Source organism: Chamaea fasciata, unplaced genomic scaffold (assembly GCF_029207755.1).
Source record: "Chamaea fasciata isolate MVZ Bird 193981 ecotype frontalis unplaced genomic scaffold, bChaFas1.0.hap1 SCAF_2, whole genome shotgun sequence".
Taxonomy (NCBI): Eukaryota; Metazoa; Chordata; class Aves; order Passeriformes; family Sylviidae; genus Chamaea; species Chamaea fasciata.
In genome coordinates, this window is record NW_027094087.1 from 25,664,723 (window position 1) to 25,688,491 (window position 23,769).

The 23,769-nt window shown below is 40.2% G+C and overlaps 1 protein-coding gene across 1 annotated transcript in view; it reads left to right on the forward strand.

Moving 5' to 3' along the window:
- Positions 1–23,769, forward strand: part of GTF2E1 (general transcription factor IIE subunit 1) — a 48,970-nt gene that overhangs the window by 1,220 nt on the left and 23,981 nt on the right. Inside the window, exon 2 of the mRNA XM_066175314.1 lies at positions 7,282–7,759. Within this exon, the coding sequence (XP_066031411.1) occupies positions 7,312–7,759 (448 nt within the window). The 5' untranslated portion in view covers positions 7,282–7,311. The remainder of the gene's footprint in view (positions 1–7,281; positions 7,760–23,769) is intronic.

Sequence of the window (23,769 nt, forward strand, 5' to 3'; positions counted from 1 at the left end):
GACACACAGCTCACCTTCTCACAGGGTGCTTTAGGGGCTTTTTCTAAACAAGAAACTATGTTAATTAAAGCTAATCTGGTGTCTTGTTACTTAGTTTCTTTGTTTCTTTATTGCTTATGTCCACAGTATATACCCACTTGCTTGCAGTCTGATGCACTAAAACTGTACTGAACCCAATACTTCCCATAATTTTTCGTTGTCTTTCTGGATTTCCAAAGGGCAATATTGCTTACATCATCTATCACAATGAAAAATGTGGTGTTCCAAGTCTTATTGAATCCATATTGTGAAAAGCAATTATTGCTTTTTTTGCTGTCAGAAAAGTGGAAGGGAGCACTGGGGTTAAGCCCGCCGTGCTTTGTTGTAATCATGACATCCTAGGCTTGATAAGTGAGAGAAATGATCTTACTTTCTTCCCTTTAAACAAACCCCCAAAAGTTTACAACTCCATTGTGTGAGGGTCAGTGCTCACACGTCTCCAGGATAACATCTGTCCTCCTGGTAGGTTCACGTCAGAGTGTAAATTGTGAGAGGTTCTGGTATCCATAATTGAAGTTTCCCAGTGGCCTCACATTTCAGTTAGGTCAATTTTGCCACCATGCTGGGGATAGCTCCCCACTCATCTACATCCTGAGCCACGCATTCTTTTCTCTGTTTTGTGTTGGCTCTAGTCTGGTAACATGAATGATTCAATTCTCAAACTTCTCCCCTTTGTCCTCTGAAATGTCCCACCTTTTTATTTTGGCATGTTAGTTTTTCACTTTTTATCAACTTGATTCACGTTGCCATGTGAATAGTGTACTGCCAGGATTAAGACAGAAAGGTGGGGCTTGTGGCTAAAGGCAAGGAAGGAAAATAAAGACTTCCTAAGGGGAGGGAGGGTGTAATTTTTGACTTAGGCCACAATAGGAAATTTCTTCCATTTGCGTACGTGCACACAGGTGGTCCTTTAATTTCCTGGCACCTTGCTATTGTTTGTGTTGGGTTGGGATGATAAAAGTGATTGAGAATTACACCCTGAGCCTGCATTGTTCAGTTTCTGCCTGGTGTGGTCAAACCTTGTGGCCTTGTTACATGTGGCTCCGTGTGTTTTCACTCGTGAAATTAGGGAGAAACACCCTCATTTCAGCCAGGCCCCTCATCCTTTCTGTGTGCAGCTGCAGCGCAACTTCTCACCCTGAGTGGAGAAAACCCTTTGATACCTGTGGCCTCCTGGTTTCAGCCTGTGGAAAGCCAACCAGAAGATGGGATTTCAGTGAAAGCACATTGTTCTTTTATGCTCTCATACTTCAAGGCAGGTCTTGCAATGAAAATACACTGTTTTTTATCAAGATGTAGTGCAGGAGGAAGGCTGAGCAGGAGTGTTCATGAACTCTCCAGGGAATGAAACTCAGTAAGCTCTTGATAAAATGTCAGAAGACTTTATTTTGCAACTGATGTGGGATAAAGGCAGTTCTGGGCTCACTACAGAGAAATGCAAGTAAAAGCAAGATTTGAAAGTGGAAGATTCTGTGCCCTTTTCTGGCAAGGATGAGTAGTGTCTGAGGTCACATTGTACAGACGTTGAAGATCTTGATGGCATGTTTTCCCACTGCAGTTCTGAAATTTATGCCTTCTCGTTCTCAGGAAGATTCAGGATTGCTTCCCTTAGCTTAACCTCATCATCTTCTGAAAGGCAGAATTTTACATCTGGTTAGAGTGAGGGACTACAAAACTGGGATGTGATGTTTGCAAGTGACAGCTGGAGCAGGGTATGGCAGGCACTGGCTCCGGGAATCCTGTTGTACCTGCCACATTTATGGGTGAGGGGATTCTCTTATTATAACCTGGTTTTGATTTCACCTCAAGAAACTAAGTCAGTGGTGTAAGCAAGTAACTTTTTTTCCTCTTCCTTAAATATCTTTTGTCAGAAGCTTGCAGAAACATTTTCCAATCAAATCAGCAAAAGCTGGTTTCAAAGATTTAGTGGAAAAGAGCACTAACTAAATAAATGTGGGGAAAAAATAGGAAGCACCTACGCAAGTGTTAACAATGTATCTGATAGCCTAGGTTCACAGCCAAACCTGCAACTCCCAAGTTTTTCTCCAAAGGAGATCTGGGATGTTACAAAAGCTTTGTATATCCATATGAGTCTGAAGAGCAGTCTGCCCTTTTTTAAGATCCTACGTTTAAAAATCCTCTGTCAATTATATGAACAGGGAGACCATTTAATTTTCTGGGTCAAATTAATGTAAGTCTCAAAAGTTACATGTTGAAACACGATGATCTACACTTGTAGTATTGGATAAAAGTTCATATCAATTCACTGGCTGATGCAGGTTTTCATATTTTCTAGTACTATTTTCATCTACATTGTGGTTTCTAGGTTATAACCCTTCTAGCACTTTTTGTCTCAGTTTTAGTCAGGAAAAGCAGGAAGAAAATCAGATTTAACTTCATGAATACAATTCCTCTTAGAGTTCATTGAAATTGAAAACTCTTCAAATTGTTGTTTGTGGAGAAGAAGAGTTCAGTTGCTTTGATGTTGCATCAGGAAAGACCTGAAAGTGGAGGTGTTGGCTCAGTTCAGTTTCTGCCTTCTCTGTTGTCTTTGATCCCCTCATACAGAAGGGTTTTTGCAGTCACTTGTCCTCCCCCTGACATCCTTTCTGGCACCTCTGGTTATGCTGAAGGCCTCATACATTTTTACTCAACCTTAGGCACAATCTTGCAGAAGGTCCCCTGATTTTCTCCACCCAGCAGATCTGATTGTGTTCTGTAACTGTAAGTCTCTTTTTCCAGTGTTGCCTTTTATAGACACATCAGTATTAATTCTTTCAATTACAGCAATTTTAAAAACCCAACAGATGTGTATTTAAGTTTGCTGTCCTACTGTGTTAACACAGACAGGTCTGCTTTCCTCCTCTACCCATAATACTGGATTGCATTAGTGTAATTACCCAGAACAGTTCCCCACCAACTGTCTCTTTTAATAAAGTCCTTGTTTAAATTTGGAAATTCTTCTTTTGGCTGTTTCTGAGTATGATGCTGTCCAGTGTACCTTATTATTGATGCTGTGGGTGCTTACTGGTATAGCTGAGTATCTTGGCCGTTGTATTTTTTTTTCCCTGAAAATGTTCCTTGATGTTCATAAATTATTAAGCTCAGTTCAGACATTATTATGAAACAGATGCACGTCCATTAAAACCTTGTTAAAAGGTGTTATCGTATTTCTTTGCACATGTAATTAATTCAGGTTTGACTTACTGCTTCAGGGGAAGGTGAAATCATTGCTAAAGGCTATATTGGTAAAATCTTCTGGGTTTGAGTTTTGTGAACTGAATCAGAGTCTTTTTTGCCTGGTGAAAGATGGTAAGAACTTGCTGTTTAGGGATTAAAAACCTTGGATTCTTCATGGACCAGACATCAGCCTGGTCTGGTGAGCTCTGTCAGTGGTATGCACTTGCCTTTTGTTTGTTTGTTTGTTTTTCTTTTTTCTTTTTTTCTTTTTTTCCTTTTTCCTTTTTCCTTTTTTCTTTCTTTTTTTTTCTTTTTTCTTTTTTCTTTTTTCTTTTTTCTTTTTTCTTTTTTCTTTTTTCTTTTTTCTTTTTTCTTTTTTCTTTTTTCTTTTTTCTTTTTTCTTTTTTCTTTTTTCTTTTTTCTTTTTTCTTTTTTCTTTTTTCTTTTTTCTTTTTTCTTTTTTCTTTTTTCTTTTTTCTTTTTTCTTTTTTCTTTTTTCTTTTTCCTTTTTCCTTTTTCCTTTTTCCTTTTTTCTTTTTTTTTTTTCCCTCAAAGCTGGCACTAGTCAGTTGTATGTTTCACCCAGAAACTGTCTTCTGCAGGATTTGGAACTTAAAGTGTGTTAATCGACTTTTTGAAGTTGAGGGTAACAGGAAAGAATTGTTTCTTGTGATTTCTGAATGCTTGTATTTCCATATATCCCTGCCTGGAAGAAAACAGTATCCCAGTTGAGATGCCCTGAGGACACAGAAGATTTGGACATTACTCAAAATCTCCAGCAGAGTAGAAGAAATGGTGTTAAAACTAGTCCCACTAGATGAAAAAGAATATTTTTCTAGTGATTGACACTAAGAAATATTATTAAATCCCTGGCTGTTGCTGAAAACTCTTAGAGTTGGTTTTATTTATTGGTCCCTTGTAGGTCTGTGTTTAAGCTGTTTGAGTGCATTATTCAGCAAATTGTACTTTAAACCTGTTTTGGAAGTGTCTGTGGGAATCTGCAGCTGTCTTATCAATGCAGAGAAAGTGCTTTCCATCAGCTCTCAGATGAGGTGTCCAGAGTGAGATGTGCTTATTTAAAAGCACTTTTCTCCTTTTTTTTTTTTTTTTTATTTCAACTGATGTCTGAAGGTCACTGTGCCCCTGCAAGTTGCATCACCAAGTTTTTCTGCAAGGAAGTTTTAGGGAAGGTGGATTGTTGAGGAGAGAAGGTTGTCTGCTCTTCAGATCAGCACTTAACAAGCTTTTGACTTTAAAAATTTGACTTTTTAACTCTCCTGGGGTGCCAGGTTTTATTTAATATTGATCTTTGCATTTATTCTTTACTGTGCTTTAACTCTGAATAAGATTTAATCAATTTGAATAAATCAAGGCTTCCCTCCAGCTTCTGCATTGACGTTGTTTTATAGTGTCAGTATGTTGCTGACAGATGCAGTCAAAACCAAGATTTAGCTTTAAGTGGCTGAAAGACTGAAAAAATACCAAGAGAATGACGCTGATCTTTAAAGACAATATCCTGTGACAGTATTTAGATTTGGTCTGACTTAGAGATTCCAGAATACTGCATGGCTAACTCTTGATGGGGCATCACTTATTGCTAACCCTCTTGCCTTCAATGCAAAGCTCTATAAAGCTCTCCTTTGTGTGAGATAAATCACTGTGTCTCTGGCACGAAAGAGCAAGCTGGCTGACTCCAGAAGTACTTGTTTCATGGTTAATTCGTGGTGTGATGGATGTGTTTTAATTGAATTTCCTTAAAGGGAAGCTGTAGCTGGACATCCAGGCATTGTTTGCTGTGAGCTATTCTCAGCCTGCGCACCAGCAGTCAACAAATGTCATTCAGTTAATTTCAGTTTGAGCACTGTGAATACCATTTGGCCCTAAGTTAGAGGAAAAGAAAAGCTCAAGCAGGGAAGTGTTTTAAAAGAAAAACGTGAAAGTGGTGTTTTTCTTATCCAAGAGGCAGAAAAGACAGGATGATCATAATTTACTTAACTGTGAAGCTTCACATTCCACAGCCTAATTGCTTTGCAGTGGTAGTGGCCATAACCCTTGAGAGGAACATCCCTCCTCAGTGGCAGCAGAGGGTAAGGCTGGAAGAGGAGTGGGTAATGCTACACTTTTTTGAAAGGACACTGTTTCTCATAAGAAAAAAAAAAAAATAGCCAAGCAGGCTACTGTGATAAATGATGACAGATTTTTGAGAAGTCTCAGCTGATGGAAGGGAATCAGCAGCTGCTTGGTTAAATACAAAGTTGGTGATCTCAGAGGGATGTCTTAGTGTGGGGAGTGGACAAAAGTTGTGTAATGGTGTTTGTGAAAAGATCTATCACAGGTTTTATAATAGTGATGAAAAAAAATTGGATACCCTAGGATAGGATCATCCAGATCCTTTTTTCTGCTGTCACTTCTTGCTTTATTTGATAAGCTTGATTACTGGGGAGATATATATACAAGAATGGAAGTGAAAATTGAGATTGGCAGAGTCTTGCAATGTAATATATTAGTTCACAGGTAAAAATTGCATAGAAATTATGAAAAAAACAAATCAGGGTGAGGGGGGTATTCTTCAGGTAAAGGAACCTTTTGCTTAAGAAATGGTTACTCATGTCCTAAACTAGCATAGAAAACTCATACTGAAAAAGATAATTCTGAGTGTTATTTAATGTCACCTGGAAGTGCAGCCTTCTGAATGGGTATTTCAAAAGCACCTCTAATACTTTGTTCTTCCCTTGAATCACTGCTGTTGTCTGTGAGCTAAATCTGGCAGGGGTGACAATGTGAGGAATTCCTTGCCGTGTGATCTTACATATGTTGCCATGTATGTCACAGGAGCTTTTAATAGTCATGACCATTTGTGCCACTTGATGTTATGGTGAAGACAAGTGAAGTGAAAATAGAGTACTTACAAATTATTGTCTTGTCACAGACAGCCTGGTAAGTGGTGGAAAGTAACTCAAAGGATACTTCATGGAATACTTTCTTCTTTTTTGAACACATCATCACTTCATATTTGGCATGTCTTGATTTTTGCTTTATTTATTATGCTATATTATTCATGGGCTTTTAAGGCCTGGATGTAGGACTTTAAATGAAGGTCCAATCCTTTGTAAGGACCTATTTGCTCTTGTAAGAACAAGGCTGAAGCAGTTTGTGGTGTAGGAGATGATAGTGCTAATGGTTTTCACGCTGCAGAGAGTTGACTGAGGTCTGTTTATGAGCACGTCTCTGTTCTCATGGTGCAGCTGGGAGCTTTTGCTTGAATGCATACCAGCCTGTACAGCAAGCTGTCCTCATAGTGCATCCCTGCCCAGGGATGGCTGAGGTGTTAAACCAGACAGGGCTGCTTACAGTGGGATCAGGTGATGTCAGCTGAGGCCCTCAGACTCCACTCTTGGGCTGTCTTAGGGCCTTTCTTGCTGTAGCCATTTTCTGCTTTTCCTAATTTACAGGTCTCAGCTGTCCCAAAGCTGTCTTCTGGAGCTCAGCTTCAAGACAGCTTTCTTACTCTACCTGTGGTGGCTCTGACTAAATACAAATGAAATCTGCTGTATGTTTTGGTACTAATTTCTTGTGTGCTTTTAAAAAATTTTTACATCATTTTGCTTTGAATGAGAGGTATCATTTCCTTTGTCTGTAGCATTATTGACACCTAAGGACACAGTGCAAGGCTTAGGAAAGGGAAATTGAAAACACCCCTGTCGCCCTGATTTTCAACTTTTTGATTGTTTTACATTCTTGTATTGAAGTTCTTAGGATTTTAACATAAACAAAGTAGATTGTTTTTGCATTCCTCTCTGTGATGGACTGCTGGTTTGACCACTGGGGTCAGAGGGATGTTCCTCTTGTCCCCCAATCCTTGACCAAATCCCAAAAACTAGGTAAGTTGAAATTCCCAAAATAAGAGCCCTTCTTTTCTCGCCCTCAACCTGATGGGTGAGTGTCGTTCTTTCATGCGCTCTTGCAACACACCCCATCCTTTTTTTATGTCTAAGTGAGATAGATAAAACTTTGGAAATTAGAAGACTAGCTAAGAATCCATCTGCCTTTTTTTCGTTGCAGTGTACATGAGGCTCACCATCTGAACCTGCTATGACTGACCCAGATGTCCTCACTGAGGTGCCAGCAGCTCTCAAACGCCTCGCCAAGTATGTGGTGCGTGGCTTTTACGGGATCGAGCACGCCTTGGCTCTGGACATCCTCATCAGGAACCCCTGCGTGAAGGAGGAGGACATGCTGGAGCTGCTCAAGTTTGACAGGAAGCAGCTGAGGGCTGTCCTCAACACTCTCAAGGGTGACAAGTTCATCAAGTGCAGGATGAGGGTCGAGACGGCTCCCGATGGTAAAACCACGCGGCACAACTATTACTTCATCAACTACCGCCTGCTCGTCAACGTGGTCAAGTACAAGCTGGACCACATGCGCCGCAGGATCGAGACCGACGAGAGGGACTCCACCAACCGCGCTTCCTTCAAGTGCCCCATCTGCTTCAGCACCTTCACAGATCTTGAGGCCAACCAGCTGTTTGACCCCAGGACAGGTAAGGGTGCAGCTAACAGAGTGCTCTTGCTGTCTCCTGTGGCTCAGAGTGCTGGATTTTAAGGAGACAGAGCTAGCAGGCACTGTTTCTGCAGGTGGGAAATGCTTGAGCAAAATACAAAAGTAGTGTATACAGACAAATAGCAACCTTGGAGAAATGCTTTTGAGTGATGAGCAGCAGAGAGATGGAAGTCTTATTGCAGTCACACTCAAGGGTGAATAAGGCAATCTGTCCTTGTTGGAAGCTGATGGCTTTTCAGTATAACCTGGTCTTGCCGGTAAACTGTAAGATGTCCAGGTGGTTTGCAGGGAGGGTGTATATAGAGATGATTTTAGTTGGTCATGCAAGAAGTGTTACTGTTTAATATTCTCTAGCCTAGTGCATTATACTGCACTACCTTGTTTCCCGGTGCAAGGCAGTCTCACCAAAGTTAAAAGAAATTAATTACGGACTTGTCTGCGGTTGGGAGTAAACAAGATTCTTATTCATGTAGAAGTCTCAGTGGAAGTGTGTATCTGTCTCATGCATATGAAATGAGAGTCTTTCTTGGGTGTCATTGTCTACTTTGTGGTTCTGTGCCAGGGAATAAAAGGAGGAACACCTGCACCTGATGAGATTCTGTTTTGCAGGTCTAATCTGGGATTATTTTGGGGGGAAGGCAGGGGGGTTAGGTGTTAATTTACTTTTTAATTTTTTCCTTTTCAATTCTCTGTCCTGGTTTTACTTTTTCAGAAAAGTAAGAGGACAAAAGTCAGGAGACCTCTTGCGTACATTGAAGTATGATGTTTTGTGTCAGTTAACATAATGAGAAACTGTAAATTTGACTGTTTAGCGACACTGAAGCTTTTCATCTGGGGTTTCTGATGTTTAATCTGCCAAGTGCAAACACCCAAGAAATGTTCAGCCTATCATTTTCCCTTTTTCCTGCCTCCAAAGTGAAAAAACTGTGAAACACCTTTTACTTGAGCAACCATGAAGATGTTACTTAGCAGTAAAGAAGCAGAATCCACTAAGTCAAGTCACAGTTGTTGATGAAATCCAGCGCAGCTCGCTGAATAGAAATTGCTTCCTTGTGGAGCACCAAACCAGCAGTGCCAGCGCAGAATTTCTGTGCTCACCACTGAGTGTAGGAACTCTATGTGCCCTCCACAGTTAATGATCGTCTGTGGTGGCTATGGCTGTGTGTGTTGGGCTAAAGAGAAATGGTGCTTTTGCTGGTTGCATTGGAAGGAGAGAGTAGAGGACCTGTGCAGAGAACACACGCAGTGGGGAGTGTGAGACACTGATCCCAAGGGGACCTGTAGCACTTAGCAAAGGCCTGGGGCCATTGCCTCCCAGCCTCTGTGGGCGGTGAGTTCTGAGAGCAAAGAGCTGCCTGTCGAAGAGGTGCTGAAAATAATAGTGCTGGGATTTGGCTTTGATACCAAGGCCTGTGCTCCTGGAACTGATAAGGTCAACCAAGGGTCTGCCTGCACTGCAGGCACCGGCCGTGTCCACAGGTTGTTGGTTTACCTCCACTTACTTTCAGTAAGAACATACCTGCCTAGAATTTATGTATATTCTGTTTCTCTTGATATTATTTTTAAGGCAATGATAGCTTCATCTAGATAGTGCACCATGATACTGTTGTATGTCTGCTTTATATTGCAGTAGAATGTGTTGTCTACATGTTTCCTGCTGCTCTGGAATTCTGTATTAGAAAAAACCTGAGAGACCCCATGATCTTTCGCAGAGGAAGCTCATGAGGTCAAGGCATGCAGAGAAACAAGGTTTATTAGACAGTGAAGAGCCATCCTTTTCCAAGAATGTCTTTAGCTCCTGTCAGTGCTAAAGATAAACCTCTCCCACTCATGGAAACTTGTGGCAGTACAACTGCTGAAGGGTAGCTGAAAGCCACATAGCTTCAGTCACAGCTGACCTGAGCTGCTCTTAGACTGTGGCTATGTTGATAAAACTTTGTGAATTAAAAGGCCTTCAGGGCCAAAATCTGTTAATCCATGGTAGGACATCCTCTGCACCAGTCTGGACCAAGCTGCACTTAAATTTAGGGTTTTTTGTTAAAAGATACCCTCTTTCACTGCCTGCTTTTTGTCCTTGTCATTCAGAGATGGGTGTGATTTAGATGTCCCGTGTTTTCTTCTGCTTTGCTTTCCTCTTTCCTATCTACAACTCAAATGCAAGCTCTGAGCAATTGTAGAATTGGGAGAGTTGCTCTTACCCTTCCTTATTAGTGAGGGTGAAGAGGTTTCCAGAACTACTCCATGACTGTGGTCATTTTACTGGAATTTGTGAATTAAGAGTGCTGATGAAGAGCCTGTTCATAATTTGGATCTGTACATGTCTTTAATTTTTACCACAGCATCTGTGTCTACCTCTTGGATTTGGCAGGCCTTTATTTCTTAAGGGTCAAGTAGCTCTCTTTTGGCTCTGTTCTTTACTCCATCTGTGAATAGTGTTGAAATAAACCAAAGTGTTTATTTTTTCCATCAGAAAATGTGATTATTGATGGTTTTGGAGGGTAGACACAAGTCTGGTGAGAGAAAGTAATTGATAATGAGAAGGGTGTATTTACAGGGCATGTTGGTACAGATGTGCTTTGACTACTGTTCAGTTAACTTGGAAAAAATATTTTGAACAGAGTAGCATGTTTGTCACTCAAGTAATTTTAAATATAGATTTTGAATAGTTGAAGTGTTGCTTTGAGAGTGTGTTCTCTCTGTTTTTAAAAGCATTATAAGATTTTTTTTTCTCCATCCTTTTTTCTGCCATAAAATGTCTCAACCTAAAAAAGCTCCAGAAACTTTGTATGCTGTCAGAGGTTGAACAACTCTTACCTGTACTTGAAGGAAGTTCAAGGACAGAATGTGAGACCGTGAAAGTCAAGATGATGCCAAAACCTGGAGTTTTTCTGCTGCTTCAACTCACAAGGAAATCTTCTGAAAAGTGAAAAGACGTGCGTGCTGTGTTGAAGGAGTTGCTTGAGTTGTATGAGCAGTGAGTGCCTGTTAACTCTGAGCATGGCATGCCCAGGTCAGGAGTTGTAGCCCCATCTGTTCCACATGAGGAGCTTGAACAGATCTCCAGCTGTCCCACTTTCTCCTCAATGGTGTTTTTACTGTTGCCTCCAAAGAGGCAATATCAGTAACCCCTGGTTTTAGAGGCAAAGAGGGTGAGCACAGCATGATTTTATTGTGCAATAGTTTGCAATGGAAACTTGTAGCAAAAAACCTTAGAAGAACTTTCTGATTCAAGAGTTTGCCTGTGGATAGGAATTGGTGCAGACTGGATTGTTACAGACTGAGCAGTCACTTTTGTGTTTTGTGATCTACAGGAGGGAAAACAATAGTGCTGATGAATGAAGAGTGTTACTTCTAGCTCTGTTTTCCAGATAGGAGGACTGATGGCGGAAAGAGATGGTTGTTTTCCTGGAATATCCTAGCATAAGCACCTGATCCTTGCCTTTCCCTTGTGCCTACATCTGCTGCCTGACCGTACTCTGGTATTTCATTCTGCACGTGAACAATAGTTTGCAGCTGCTGTGATGAAGCCTTATGCAGGTGGAAAGTTTCAGCTATTCCCCTGAACAAGATACGGGCTGTCTCTTGAGGCAGGGGGTGTGCAAGGAAAGAGTTTAGTTGAGGAGCAGTAGGAAAAGCCATCTGTGAGATGTGTGAAGCCAATAACACTGCTGACCTCGGTCTACTGCCAGACCTGGGCTGACAATGGACGCTGGCATAAGGGAGCACTGGGTTTTCCTGTTTTACCTAGAGATAGGAGGTTACATTAGTCCCTTAAACCTGTAGGAAGAATGTACTTCTCTGTGCTTTTAGATGTAGAAACTGCAGAAGTTTGAGTTCTGCAGGCCAATCCCTTGAATTGCAGATCAGTCTGAACAACTCGATACCATTTTGTGGACGGGATGCTTGGAGAATTAAACCCGCCCACGTGCGTTCAGTGGAGCGCGGGGGAAGGACAGCAGGAGCTGCGGCTCTCACCCGGTAGAGGGCTCTGTGTTTTCTCTCTACAGATGGGCTTGGCTTGCTTCATCTATGGAATGTCACAGCGCTGGAAATTATGTTCATGGATGTGTGTTTCTGTAGCGTGATTAATTGGATCTGGCTGGAGAAGGTCTCTAATGTATCCTATTCTCATACCCCTAATCGTATTTGTAAATCTACTGTAGTGTTGGAGTTCTGTCAAATTCAAGGTCAGTGTGAAAGAAAGTATGTGACTAGAAAATGCAAAAGGGAGAGTGAGGTGGAAGTGAAGGAGTGGCAGAAATGAGATTCTGCAGTGCCTCACACTGGTATTCAGCCCTGGATTCCCTTAGGTATTCTAAATACCAAACTGTATTAGGATACTTACCAGTACAGCAAGTGAATTTGATGTTAGAAAGTGTAAGGCTAGATGAAGCAGTTTTTCCACTGCTTTCTTCCACCTTTGCAATGTAATTTTTACCCAGTCTTGTGATTCTTTCACTTCTGTTGCTGTGAGGAAAAATATTGACGTTACTGGTACATTGTAATTACAGTTGATCTCTCATGTCCATCTATGCATTGTGTCCTCACCATAATGTTTAGTTAGATAACGTGTAGTGGAAAGAAAAGGATGGAAGACAGGTGGGTAATGTGAATCAGAAAGGTGATGCTTGTTGGGATGTTCTTAATCCCAGTTGCAATCACTGAAGTATTTTGTTGCTTTTGGAAATCACAGCAGTTAATTACTTGTCTGCTCTTCATCCTCCCACAATTTGCTCTTGGTTTGGTGAATGATTTTGTGGGGATGTCTTGCTGTTTCCATAAAATGCACTGTAATGGTAACATACTGTGTATCTGGATGCCTTTCTTATTCTGTGTACTGATAAGAAATTTAATTTGGGAAGAACAAATTGAAGGTGACAATATCAGTTTTATAGAAGGAAAGACAACACCTTGAATATAATTTTAACCCACTTGTCTTAATGTCTCACATGTCCTTTGTGTACTTCCTAAGAGAATTGCACATACCGCATTCAGAGACTCGTTTTCTGTACCTGTCACAAAGCACTTAATATCACATTCAGGCAGCGTGTGTGCAGCTGGGCACTTGTATGGTTTGAGCCCTGTTTCTGGGATTAGAAATTTGACTAGTCCTTCATTTTTTTGCTTTGGTCTTGTGTGCTGGGGCTACTGCTTTTTCTCCTGAATGCTCAGCTCCTCACTTCATCCCCAGTGAGCTGCTCAGAACGCATCTGTCTTTTCATCTTTTTTTGAATTCCCACTTCCTCAGGCAAGTTCTACGTTAGCTTCAAAACTTCCTCACCTGATTCAAATTGCTTTTGAGCCTGTCCTATCTATTTTGTTAATTTTTTATTATGCTTCCTCTTTTCCCTGCTTTTTTGCCTTACCCTTTCTTGGGGAGCTCTTATGTCCATTTCTAATACATCTGTATTCTGTCCCTTTCAGCCACTAGAAAAAAATAAATCACATGGAGCTATTCATTCTGTATATTCACACAATGTAGCCAGTCCTGTTTGATCTTGATGCTGTTGTTTCTTGTCCTTTGAGTTCAGTGATTTTCAGACATTCTGGATAGCTTTGTCTGCCATGTGGTGCCATGTATGTGCTAGATGATGCTACTACTAAAACAATTTACAGCTTTTAACCAGCTAAAATGAGGACTTGGCAAGTCTTAATGTAAATAGGCATAGTAAAACTTCCCTTGAAAAAGAAAGGATTCAGAACAGTTTTGCTTTGAACAACTTCGTGTTCTGTGAAGTTATGTGGTTTTGTTATCATTGTTAGCTTTCCAAGTGCATGAAAACCCATCAGTGTGATTTTCCTTGACTCTACAAGCACATTTTGTTTGACTGTGCTGCCACTGAGAGCTTTTGGCAACCACCAGCAGAAGAAAAGTGTCCATGCTCTGCTTAGTTTTTCTACTTCTATTCAAATTCCTGGCAAAATCTCCAAGAGTATTCCTGTCAGCTTCACTCTGCTTCAGCTTGATAAGGCTGGGAGCCACAGGGAAAGGAAAACTGAGAAAAACATATCAGAATTAATGCATGTTTTCCTCAAAGTAAGAATACTCTGTAGAGTGACTTAAAGGTTGCATCTGTAACTTGAACCCATTCCCTGTGGGTTGAGCACCCTGTCTGGAAAATAACCAGCTGCTGTAACCATGGATGTCTCAGCTTGATGGAGAAGTAGGTGAAGGTAGGGCTGGAACCTGTGCTGTACAGAACATCAGCCAAGAGGATAAGCTGCTGCCTCCTCTGGCAGTAGAATGCTGACTAGACCAGTAGAGTGCAGGGTCACTTCCCTGTATTTCACACTGACCTCTGGCTGGAATGCTGTGTCTCTTAGATTAAGAAATCTATCTGATAAATGCATGCCCTGACTTACAGTATTGATGCCTTTTTTTTTTTTTTTTTTTTAAATCTGCAATGGGCATTTTATTATTTGAAGTACAAGAAGTAATTGCCCTTCAAGAAAAGGTTATCAGTTTAACTTCTCTTAGCTTTGCAAATTGAAATAGATTGCAGCAAGAAGATCTCTGTAAAATCTTTGAATATTGCTAAGCCATTTATAGTGATGAAAGCTGAACTGCAGCATTCCTTTCTTTTATTCCAGTGACATGTTCTTTTGAAACTGCATCCTTGGTAATATCATCTGCAAAGGGTGTTACTCTTTTGGGCATGGGCATCTGTAAATCAGATCAAGAGGTTATGGAGATTCCTGCAACTTGTGTTGCCGTCTCTCTGTTGTTGGATACAATTCAAGGGTGCAGTATGTTGGCTATATAGTTGGTACATTGGTGAAGTCCTCTTGACTGAAAGAAAAAATACCTATCTGTGGTTCTCACTGGGCTTCCTTGGATAGTCCCTCTGTCCAGTTGTGTTTTTCTTGGCTTAGTATCTGGCTTAATTTATCCACAGTAGGACCAAAGGAAGAACTCTGTCAGCTCAGAGCTGCTGAGGTTGTGCATATGAGCTGGAGCAGAAGTAGCTTCTGGAGAGGAGGAAAGGATTCCTCTCTTCCAGTTTATAGTGAATACATATTAAATCATCTGAATTACCAATAATTTGATGTGTGTCTCATGCAGTCCAATTTTCGAATGTTTAATTTACCTTTTCAAGAGAAATGTCTTTGCTTAAAAATTGTGTTACAGTAATTTTAATTTAGTTGAGCTAAAAATGATCTGCACGCTGAGATGAATGAGCAACGTGGTGTTCCCCTAGATAATATAAAGTTGTTCTTAATGTGCTGCTTTTTTTTTTTTTAAATTAAAGGTTAAATTGTTCCCCTTCTCTAATTGCAAATCCAGCTCATCAGGAAGGGGAAACTAGCATGAAGTGTAAGTTAATGTTGTTGTGAAATGCGGAAGGAAATTTGGTTGATGTCTTAAATTTTCTGGAGTTTACTGCCTAAAGTATGGTCAAGAAATGAACACACATAGGGCCAGTTCCATATACACATTGCAATCTGTGATCAAGTTGCTGTTTCACAGCTGAGTTACAGCGCTGCTTTGCCCTTAGAGCACCTTGCATGCCTCATTCTCCACTGATAACCTGCTGTGGCCCCCTGGCAGAGCTTATTAACTTGTATCCTGTACAGTGCTCTAGAGAAATGTATTTTAAACTGCTGACTGGGCCCCTGGACTGTCTTTGTATTGCTGTACTTGGTTCTTGGCCAGAGAAAAAGCTGGTGTCTTTTTGGCTTTCAGTTTAAGATCAGAGTGATACAGCTGTGGGTGTGTTTTCTCCCAAAGTGCTGTCAGGGTACAAGCTGCGGGCTCAAGTGTGCCCATCCTGTATTGTTATGTGTCTTCCAGGGGACACTGCAGGTCAGGCATGGAGCTTGAAGAAAAAAAATCTGTTGACCCACGTTCAGGTAAGCGATGCTGCCACTTGAGGAATGAGCTTTTTTGCAATGTAGAGTTACCAGGGTTTTTTTGCTTGAACAATGTGAGATTTGGGAATGCAGAAAAAGGAGAGTGGAAGTGCAGACAGAGATCATGGGATCTCAAGTACAAGGCAAGAATCATTTTAGAAGGTACATAAACAGTCCAGTGTTCAGTGTTCCACCTCACTGTGCTCTTCTGAGAGAGGCAACAATAACAAGAGGTATGAAACCTACTTGGTGAAGATTTGCACTTCAAAAGGATTGGCAAGGCTTTTAATTCTCTCTACCAGGGATGGCCAGGAAGGGCATTTCATCAGAGCACAGCATCCTGTCTTCAATGATTAAAAGAAATCTGGGTGTCAGAAGGAAACAGGCTGCTGCTTTGACAGAACAGGAAAAAGCTCAATAATCCAAAACTGTTCTGAAAATGCCAGTCTAAAATTGCATCATGGAAGCATTTTTTCTCTTCACAGTCAAAATTTTTCTTCCTCTTGGGCTGTTTAATAGTTTTGTTCTTACTTTCTTGTTTGTTCTTGGGGACTTCACATGAGTTAACACTAGTGCCTAGTAATAATCAGGTTCTTTGGTTGTGCTTACAGGTGGAGCTAAGGCACGCTGTCTTTCCTGGATTCCCTTTGCTATTAGTCTGAAACAGTATGATCCAGTTTGCTGACTTCAGGCTGGGGAAAAGAGTTAAACTACACTGCTTCTGAAAACAATCCTGTCGACAAGCAGATAAATGCCTTTAGTAGTTTTACTGCATGACTGGAGTATATAAACTCCTAATGTCTGTGATTGTGGGAATACTTGCATACTGTAGTTTTAGGTTGCAAAGAGATTAGCAATTTCTGAATGTAATTCAGTCGAGTTGAAAGAAGAGATACCTTTTTAATTTCCATAATAATTGCAGTGAGCTGCTGAAACTGATTTAAAAGGGCTATGCTTATCTACCCTGAAGCCTAAAAAGTGTGAGGATAGGACAAGGATGTAACTTGACCATAAAAGACAAAGAATTAGGTGATTTGTGAATCTTTACTCAAGCTGAAATGGGGAGGTGGCAGTCTCTGTGGTTCTTCCTGCTTTGTGAACAAGATCACGTGAATATATGATTGTTGTTGGCAACAGACTGCATCAATTTTAAAAACAAACAAAACTCAACATTCTTTTCGTATGAGAAGACGGTAGGAGCTGTAATTAAATTGGCTGATCTGCATGTCTGTGTAAAAATCTTAAGAGTGTCAGAGAAGCTGATGGAGGAAGTGGCAATAATTCTCACCTGCTGTATGTGATGCTCTATCAGCTAAAACCTTGGGCTGGTTATGTGCTTGACTAGATCCTTTTTTTGCATTTTAAAGATTTTAACTCAAGGAAATCTGTGTGTTCTCAAGACACAGTTGAGCTGCTTACTATCACCCAAATGTTTTTCTGTGATAACCGAACATTGGGTGTCTAGACTGGAACGTTTTTGTTGAGGATGGAGTTCCTCAGCCCTGCCTGTGGTCCCCCGTCTTGTCCAAGGGTCTTGCCACTGGTAAATGCTTTGGTGATTTATCTTAATCTGCCTGCAGCTGGAAGTTAATGACCCACAAAAGCAGTAAATTGCAAAGCTGACAGGAACTTGCTGCTCTCAGGCAATGAAGGCTGCTGTGCGTCTCAGCAGCTTAGTATTTGCTTCCAAAACATAATCTTGGTCTTCATCGGAATCTGTAGTACTCATTCAGCAATTGAGTGTTAAGGATCTGCTGCCCTGTGTGTTCTCAAGACTGCAGTGGTTACAGTCTAGTGTAGGGAAAACAGATAGAGTTGTGGAACCAGAGAAGATGTGACTGAGCCTGAGTTTGACCTGTCTCCATCATCTGCAGCTTTTAGCCCCTCCTAAATGCTCCCTGAGTGACTGTGTTGTTTAGATACCACAGCATAAACTGGGCATGAGCTCCAGAGATCCCCCTTCTATCGCATCCCTACTTGGCTGTATCACTTCTTACTTAGGTTCTCTGTCTTCCAAATAAGAAATGTATAACACTTTTTCCTCACGCTTGCTTGTTTTGCCTGGTTAGGCTGACAGTTTTTGAGGCAGAATTTTTTGTACCAAGTATTTTTTGCAGGACTCCAATTCTGTGCGACTCCGAGCTTCTGTGTCCCACGTGAGTAGGACCAATACCTCATAAATACCAACAAGTCTCTGCTGGTGCTCAGCACTGTTCTGAAATTTTATCTTTATATTTAGCAGGATGACAAAATGATAAACAAATGTTTACAAATCTCTGAGGTTCTTCTGTCTTTCGCTGCTCTCTTGGATTGAAAGAGACTTGGTTACCTTGTTAAATCAATCATTTATACCTTGCTTCTCCCTCTTCAGAGTACAGGTAATGAGTTATATCTCAGATTCAAGATCATTGGAGCACTGCTGGTCTTGCCCCTGTAAAGGAAAGGAATAAGAGCTTACTTCTCTTAACCCCTTTTTATTTGAATTTTATTTCATTAGCTCACTTCTGTCAACTCTGGTGCATTTCTTGTAGCAAGATGGCAATTTTCCTTGGAGTTGTGCCAATTCTGCTTGCTCTGATGGAAGCACTTGTGGCACCAAGCATGAGTGTGTGCTTAAGAAGAGGGAAAGCAAATGCAAGTAAACAGCACAGCGGGCCTGCTCTTTGAAACTCCCAGTGAGGGCTCAAAGATTTGCAATTAATGTCCGTATGTTTGTTTATAATCAGTTTTGAAAGAGCATTAAGACCCTGTAAGCTGCTGAATGCTGAAAGACAGGAAATCGGGTTTGGAAATCTGAGAATTAATTTCTGTAGTTGTCGTTTGTTTTCTTCTCAGATCACTGCCTGCATCAGAATTTGTGCAATAAATTTTTTTTAGTATGTATTTACTGATTTTTTTTATTAAGGCTATATAAAGTCACTTTCTTTAATGTAATGGCAGTGTTTGCTTACAAGTATGCTATACAATTTCATGGTGTCAAAACATTGATTCCTCAGCTTGTGATGACTCTTCATGTAAGGTCTGCTGTCAGCTGTGATGCAAAATCCTTTAATATAATTTATGATATGCCTTTTCAGGTTACAGCAGTTAAAACTTGGAATTGATCTCTTAGTCAGAAGTTATTTTGTTTGAGAATATCCTGTGTGACATAGTTGCAGGCATAGGCACTCACTTGGATGGTGTGCATCAGTCTTTGTAGGTGCCCTGATATTGCAGCGTCTAAATGCTGTTAGGGGATATTGTTTTTATACCTATTCTGCCGATCCAAAGGTGCCTTTATAAGGCTCACAGCCATCATCTGTAGGCAGTATAGAAAGCAAAGTGCAGGTATGGAAAAAATAATGGAAAAATAAATGGATGCTTTGGACTTTACTAAACATCATCTTGTTGACAATTACAGTTTATGTAATTCATAAAGACAGTTTTTCATGGCAGTTATGTCTTCTACTGAGGATTTGTCACCTTTTCCAATTTTGTCTTGTTAGTATATAGCATATGCACCTAAGAGTCTACATTCAAAATCTTTAGGAGAAAGTATGAAATTGAAGTGAGCCAGGATAGACTCTTGAAATGCCCTCTAAGGCTAACAGGAAGCAATGATTTTTTTTTTCAAAAAGTGGTGTTTTCCACCAGGTGTGCAATCTTGTTGGAATTAATTGTTCTGGACAACGTTTCTTTAGTTTGCTGATAAGCATCCAGAACAGTTGAAGATCGTCTCTTCTCCCAACCAAAACAGATTGCTTCCTGTTTTTCTCATTATCCTTTATCTTATCTCATTATCCTTCTCTAAAACTTAAACTTTGGCTTACTTTTTTTCCTTCTCTAATAGCTCATATGTGATCAGTTCCCTCCCTATGAGTAAACTCTCTTCTATGCTTTAGCCTCCACCAATATCCAGTTTTCCTGAATGTGTCAGGGAGTGTAACCCCTAAAAAATGGGCTGAGTCTCAGCTGTCCTCCATCCTTCCCCAATCCTGAATTCCAGTCACTGGATCACTGCCATCATCGTTGTTATTTTTCTCTGCATTAACCCAAGGTAAATGCTATTCCTCACTGAGCTGCAAGAGATTAGATAATGTCCTTGGAAGTAGGAAGGAGGAGAAAAGGCCATCTGCAGCAGTCTCTAAAGTGCAATGCATGTTAAACAATCCATCAGGGTGGGAGGAATACTGAGAAAATATTTTTTGTAACATCAACAAAAATCTTCTAAACCAGTTTTTCATCTTTATCTTGTTCCTAATTCTATTTTTGTGTATGCTTTATAATATATAGCGTATTATTGCAGTACTACATGTATAATTTATGAGTAAATATTCTTATTGTTTGCTCAAATGTTTTTTTACCAATGGGGTGTGCAGTCAAAGAAGTGGTCTGGAGCTTCAGATTTCCTCTTTTCTCTTCCTAAGACAACTTCCAGTTGCTTGCTCCTGTCAGGATCTTTTTTTTTTTAATCCTTATTTTTTTTAGTCCAGAGCATTACGATTTTGTTATTTGAGGCTTAAATCAGACTCTGGGTTTGTTTATAAATTTGAAAGGCAGTGTTTTGTGCTCTTGAGAAGAGTTGCATGGATTTTAATAAAGCAGCTTGATCTCCTGCTGACTGCTTTTGTCAAAAATCTGAATCTTTCTTTTTCCTTCCACTGGAATCTTTTGTCTGGCTTTCCTTGACCCTGAAGTAAACTCTTTATATGCACTGAATACGCTGTTGTGAAATTGAGATTTCTCTGGCCTCTTTAACCTGTCTCACGTGTTTCTGTGCATCCCTTTGGACGTGCATCAGATAAAAAGGATTGCTGTGACTCTTACATGATGAACTAGCTGAAAGGTAGTCCTTGGAGCACACGGAAGAGGATCCCACTACCTTTGTAGTGCTGTTCTTCATCTTCTGCCCAAGGAGAATTGAGACTCTTCCAGTTTGGGATTGCAGTGATAACAAGTGATTGCTTTTGTGCCTGCTTCCCATTAAAAACTCTTCTCTTCTTAACGCTGCAGGTTGCAGCTGAGCAAGGTTATGTGGTTTGAGGTTTTGCTTTTGTTTTTATTCTCTGTTACCTTACCTTGTCATAGCTCTAAGGCAAAACATCCCTGTGTGTTCAAATGGCACTAGGACAAATTGCTTCCTTCCTCAGGTTGTTGTGAGTGAGGCAAAATTATTTTGGAAATATTTAGGAAAGTTGGAGCTTTTTGTTAAAAAGAAAAGCCAGCAAAAGTGATAGGATCTCGGATTGTGTAAATAAGGGAAGATACTTATCTGTGTGGGAAGATAATTTTTGATGGAAACGTGCTCTGCAAAAAAGTGTGTAATACAGGAATAGAGAAATACTCAGAATACTGTTTCCTAGGTTTTTCAAAAATGTATACATTCAAAGATTTATTCAGGATGCAAGGCAGAGTTGGAAGTCTACTGACATCGGACTCTAGAAGTTACTGCAGTGATGAATGTGAAACACCTAAATGGAGTTTTCTGGCTTGGGTTTAAGAGGAGTGAAACACTGATATTAAAAAAATCAGAAAATTTGCATTGTTAAGATAGATTCACAACTTTATTTCTTCTGTGCATAAGCATTTGACACAATCTGCATATGCCCTTTCTTCTCAGAAGAAATGCAATATATTATTTTCTGCAAATGAGTTTGCTGCCTTGTATGCTGTATCAGATAGTGTATGCTTGCAGTAAGCTGCTCTTTCATGTATAATGTTAAAATATACTGGCACTATTGGCAGCTAAATTAGTTCATTAAAAAGAACTGGTAATTGTGTCAGTAATGTTCTTCTCTGATAGCAATAATTGACAGTGTTACAGTGAGGTCTTGTGAAAGTATATATAAATGTAAATAAATTGCATGGGTAGGTGTATGATGTGTTCCTAATTGGAAATAACTTGGTGACAAACCTAGAAGGAGACACTGAGTTCAGACTTTAAATTATCATCCTCAGAGAAAACCTGAAAGGCTGGGATATGGTTGTTTTCTTTCTGATGCCACTGTCTGAAAATGTAGAACCTTTCATCTGCCTTTCTGTGTTGCAGAATATGATATTTAGAGTGGCACTATTCATTAGTTAATTCTGCTAAAATAGAAGTAAGATGCAGCTCAGGAAACTGATGCAGATAACTGTTGTATTCTTTTGAAGACTTTGGGAGGAAGCCACAATTAGCGCCAACAATGGTTTTGTTTAAAAAAATGTATTTGCAGAACATTAGAAAATGTTCCAGTAATACAATTCAATAAATGGGAGAAAGAGAGTCTTCCCAAGCATGGCCACTGACACTAGACAAGGTATTAATCTTCTCAATTTTAGGCATTTAGAGGGCAGACATGGACACTTGAGGCAGAAGAAAACTGTAAATGGGACATCCCTCTCTCTGCTGCCAGTGAAGGGAGCCCTGCAGACCAGTAGCCCCAATGTTCTTCTCTGGTTTTAAGTGTCCTAGGTTCAGTGGAAGTTCTTTCTACCTGTCACATGCACCGTAGGAATGCCAGTTTCATTCTGTGACTCTGGAGCACCAATTAAACTGGCATGAGGTGAAGCTAAGCTCACATATGGTCTGGTGTATATTAAGCTTCTGTGTAGAACAGTACAATTCAGGAGAGACATTGAGCTTTCCTACAAAAATAACAGGGTTTGATTTTCTTCAAGAAAACTTCATTAATAAAACTTCTTGTTTGTGAAACCAAACTCTATCACTTAGGATAGTTTTCGTGCTAGTCATTATTTGGGTGTGCTTTATATTTTGATTTGCTAAAACCGTGAGTAGCAAACAGGTCACAAATATCTTGGCTCAGATTCTGTACATTGTTTCAAGTACAAAAGCAAAATTCCTCGTGTACTTTTTTGTCTTGGCCCCTGAAAATGCTTTAAAGTGTGAAGGATCAAGCATGTCACTGGTTTGGGGTTTTAGTGGTTGTCACTTAAATGAATTCAAGTTGGATTAAGCTCCCTTCCAGCTTTGAAATCAGCAAGTTCACTCTATCCAGTCTCTCAAAGGGTGAGTGTGTGCCTCGCAGCATACCTTGTAAGGGGTGTGCTAATAGCAAGAGAAAAGAAATGTGAGGATCAAGAATTTGTCATAGGAATCAACCTGCAGTCTTTTACTCTTCTTTCAGCCTGCATGTGTTGGAGACTGAGAAAACAGGACAAGAGCATCAAGAGATGTTCAGTGCCAAGTCAGACATAAAATAACCTGTTAACCTAAAGCACACAGCTGGGACTTTCACTTGAACAGGTTAGCAGATGGTCTGTCAGTCCATGTGTAAGGCGCTGGTGCAAGTGTTTGCTACAGTCCCAGCAAGAAAGGCATTCAGGCTCTGTGGGGTATTGATTAAAATATCAGTTATTGGAACTAACAAGAAGGCAAAGGAGAATGGATAATCATACAGGCCTCCAGAGGGGGGTGTGCTTTCTGGTGCCTTTCAATTACTGTGACCCTGCTCACTGGCTTCTAGCATAAACATAGTGGAAAAACATAGTCTAGAACTGGCAATCTGTTGATTAAAATCTACAGGAGAAAGGCTAAAACAAAAGATACAGCATTCATGAACCAGAATGATGATGCAAAAACAAATTTTCCAAGGAAAGGTGTTGTTAACAATTTGGTTTATTAAACAGCCCTCAGTGGTGGGAGGGAAGTTCTATTTTAATTTTTCATACTTGGTTGTCAGTTTTATGTTTGTGGCTTTAAAAACATTGTGCGTTTCTGCTTGGAAAAGTAGATAGAAAATAGGGAATGAGTATACAGTAAAAGTATCTGCATTTCCGAATATGCTGAAGGTTATTTTCAGATACAGTGCAGGGGTAGAAGAGATAGCCATATCGTCATCCTTCTTTGAAGCAGGGTAAATTTAACCTCCATGGCTAGCATATTCCAGGCTGCTTATACTCAGTTTTTCATAATACCCTAACCTAAAGGGGTTTTTTACCCCGAATTAAAGCTGTGAGTAATCTTTTATGTATGTGTGAAATGAAAGAACAGTTTGTCACTGTTTTCGTTACTGCAATACCCAAAATTTACTGTTTTCTACCACCACCTTCTTAAAACTAAACAAGTCTGTCTTTCCAATTTTTCCCTAATGTAACGTGTTTTAAGCCGTGTCATTTTTGTTCTTTTGGAATTTTTACAGTTGGTCCCTATCTTCCAGT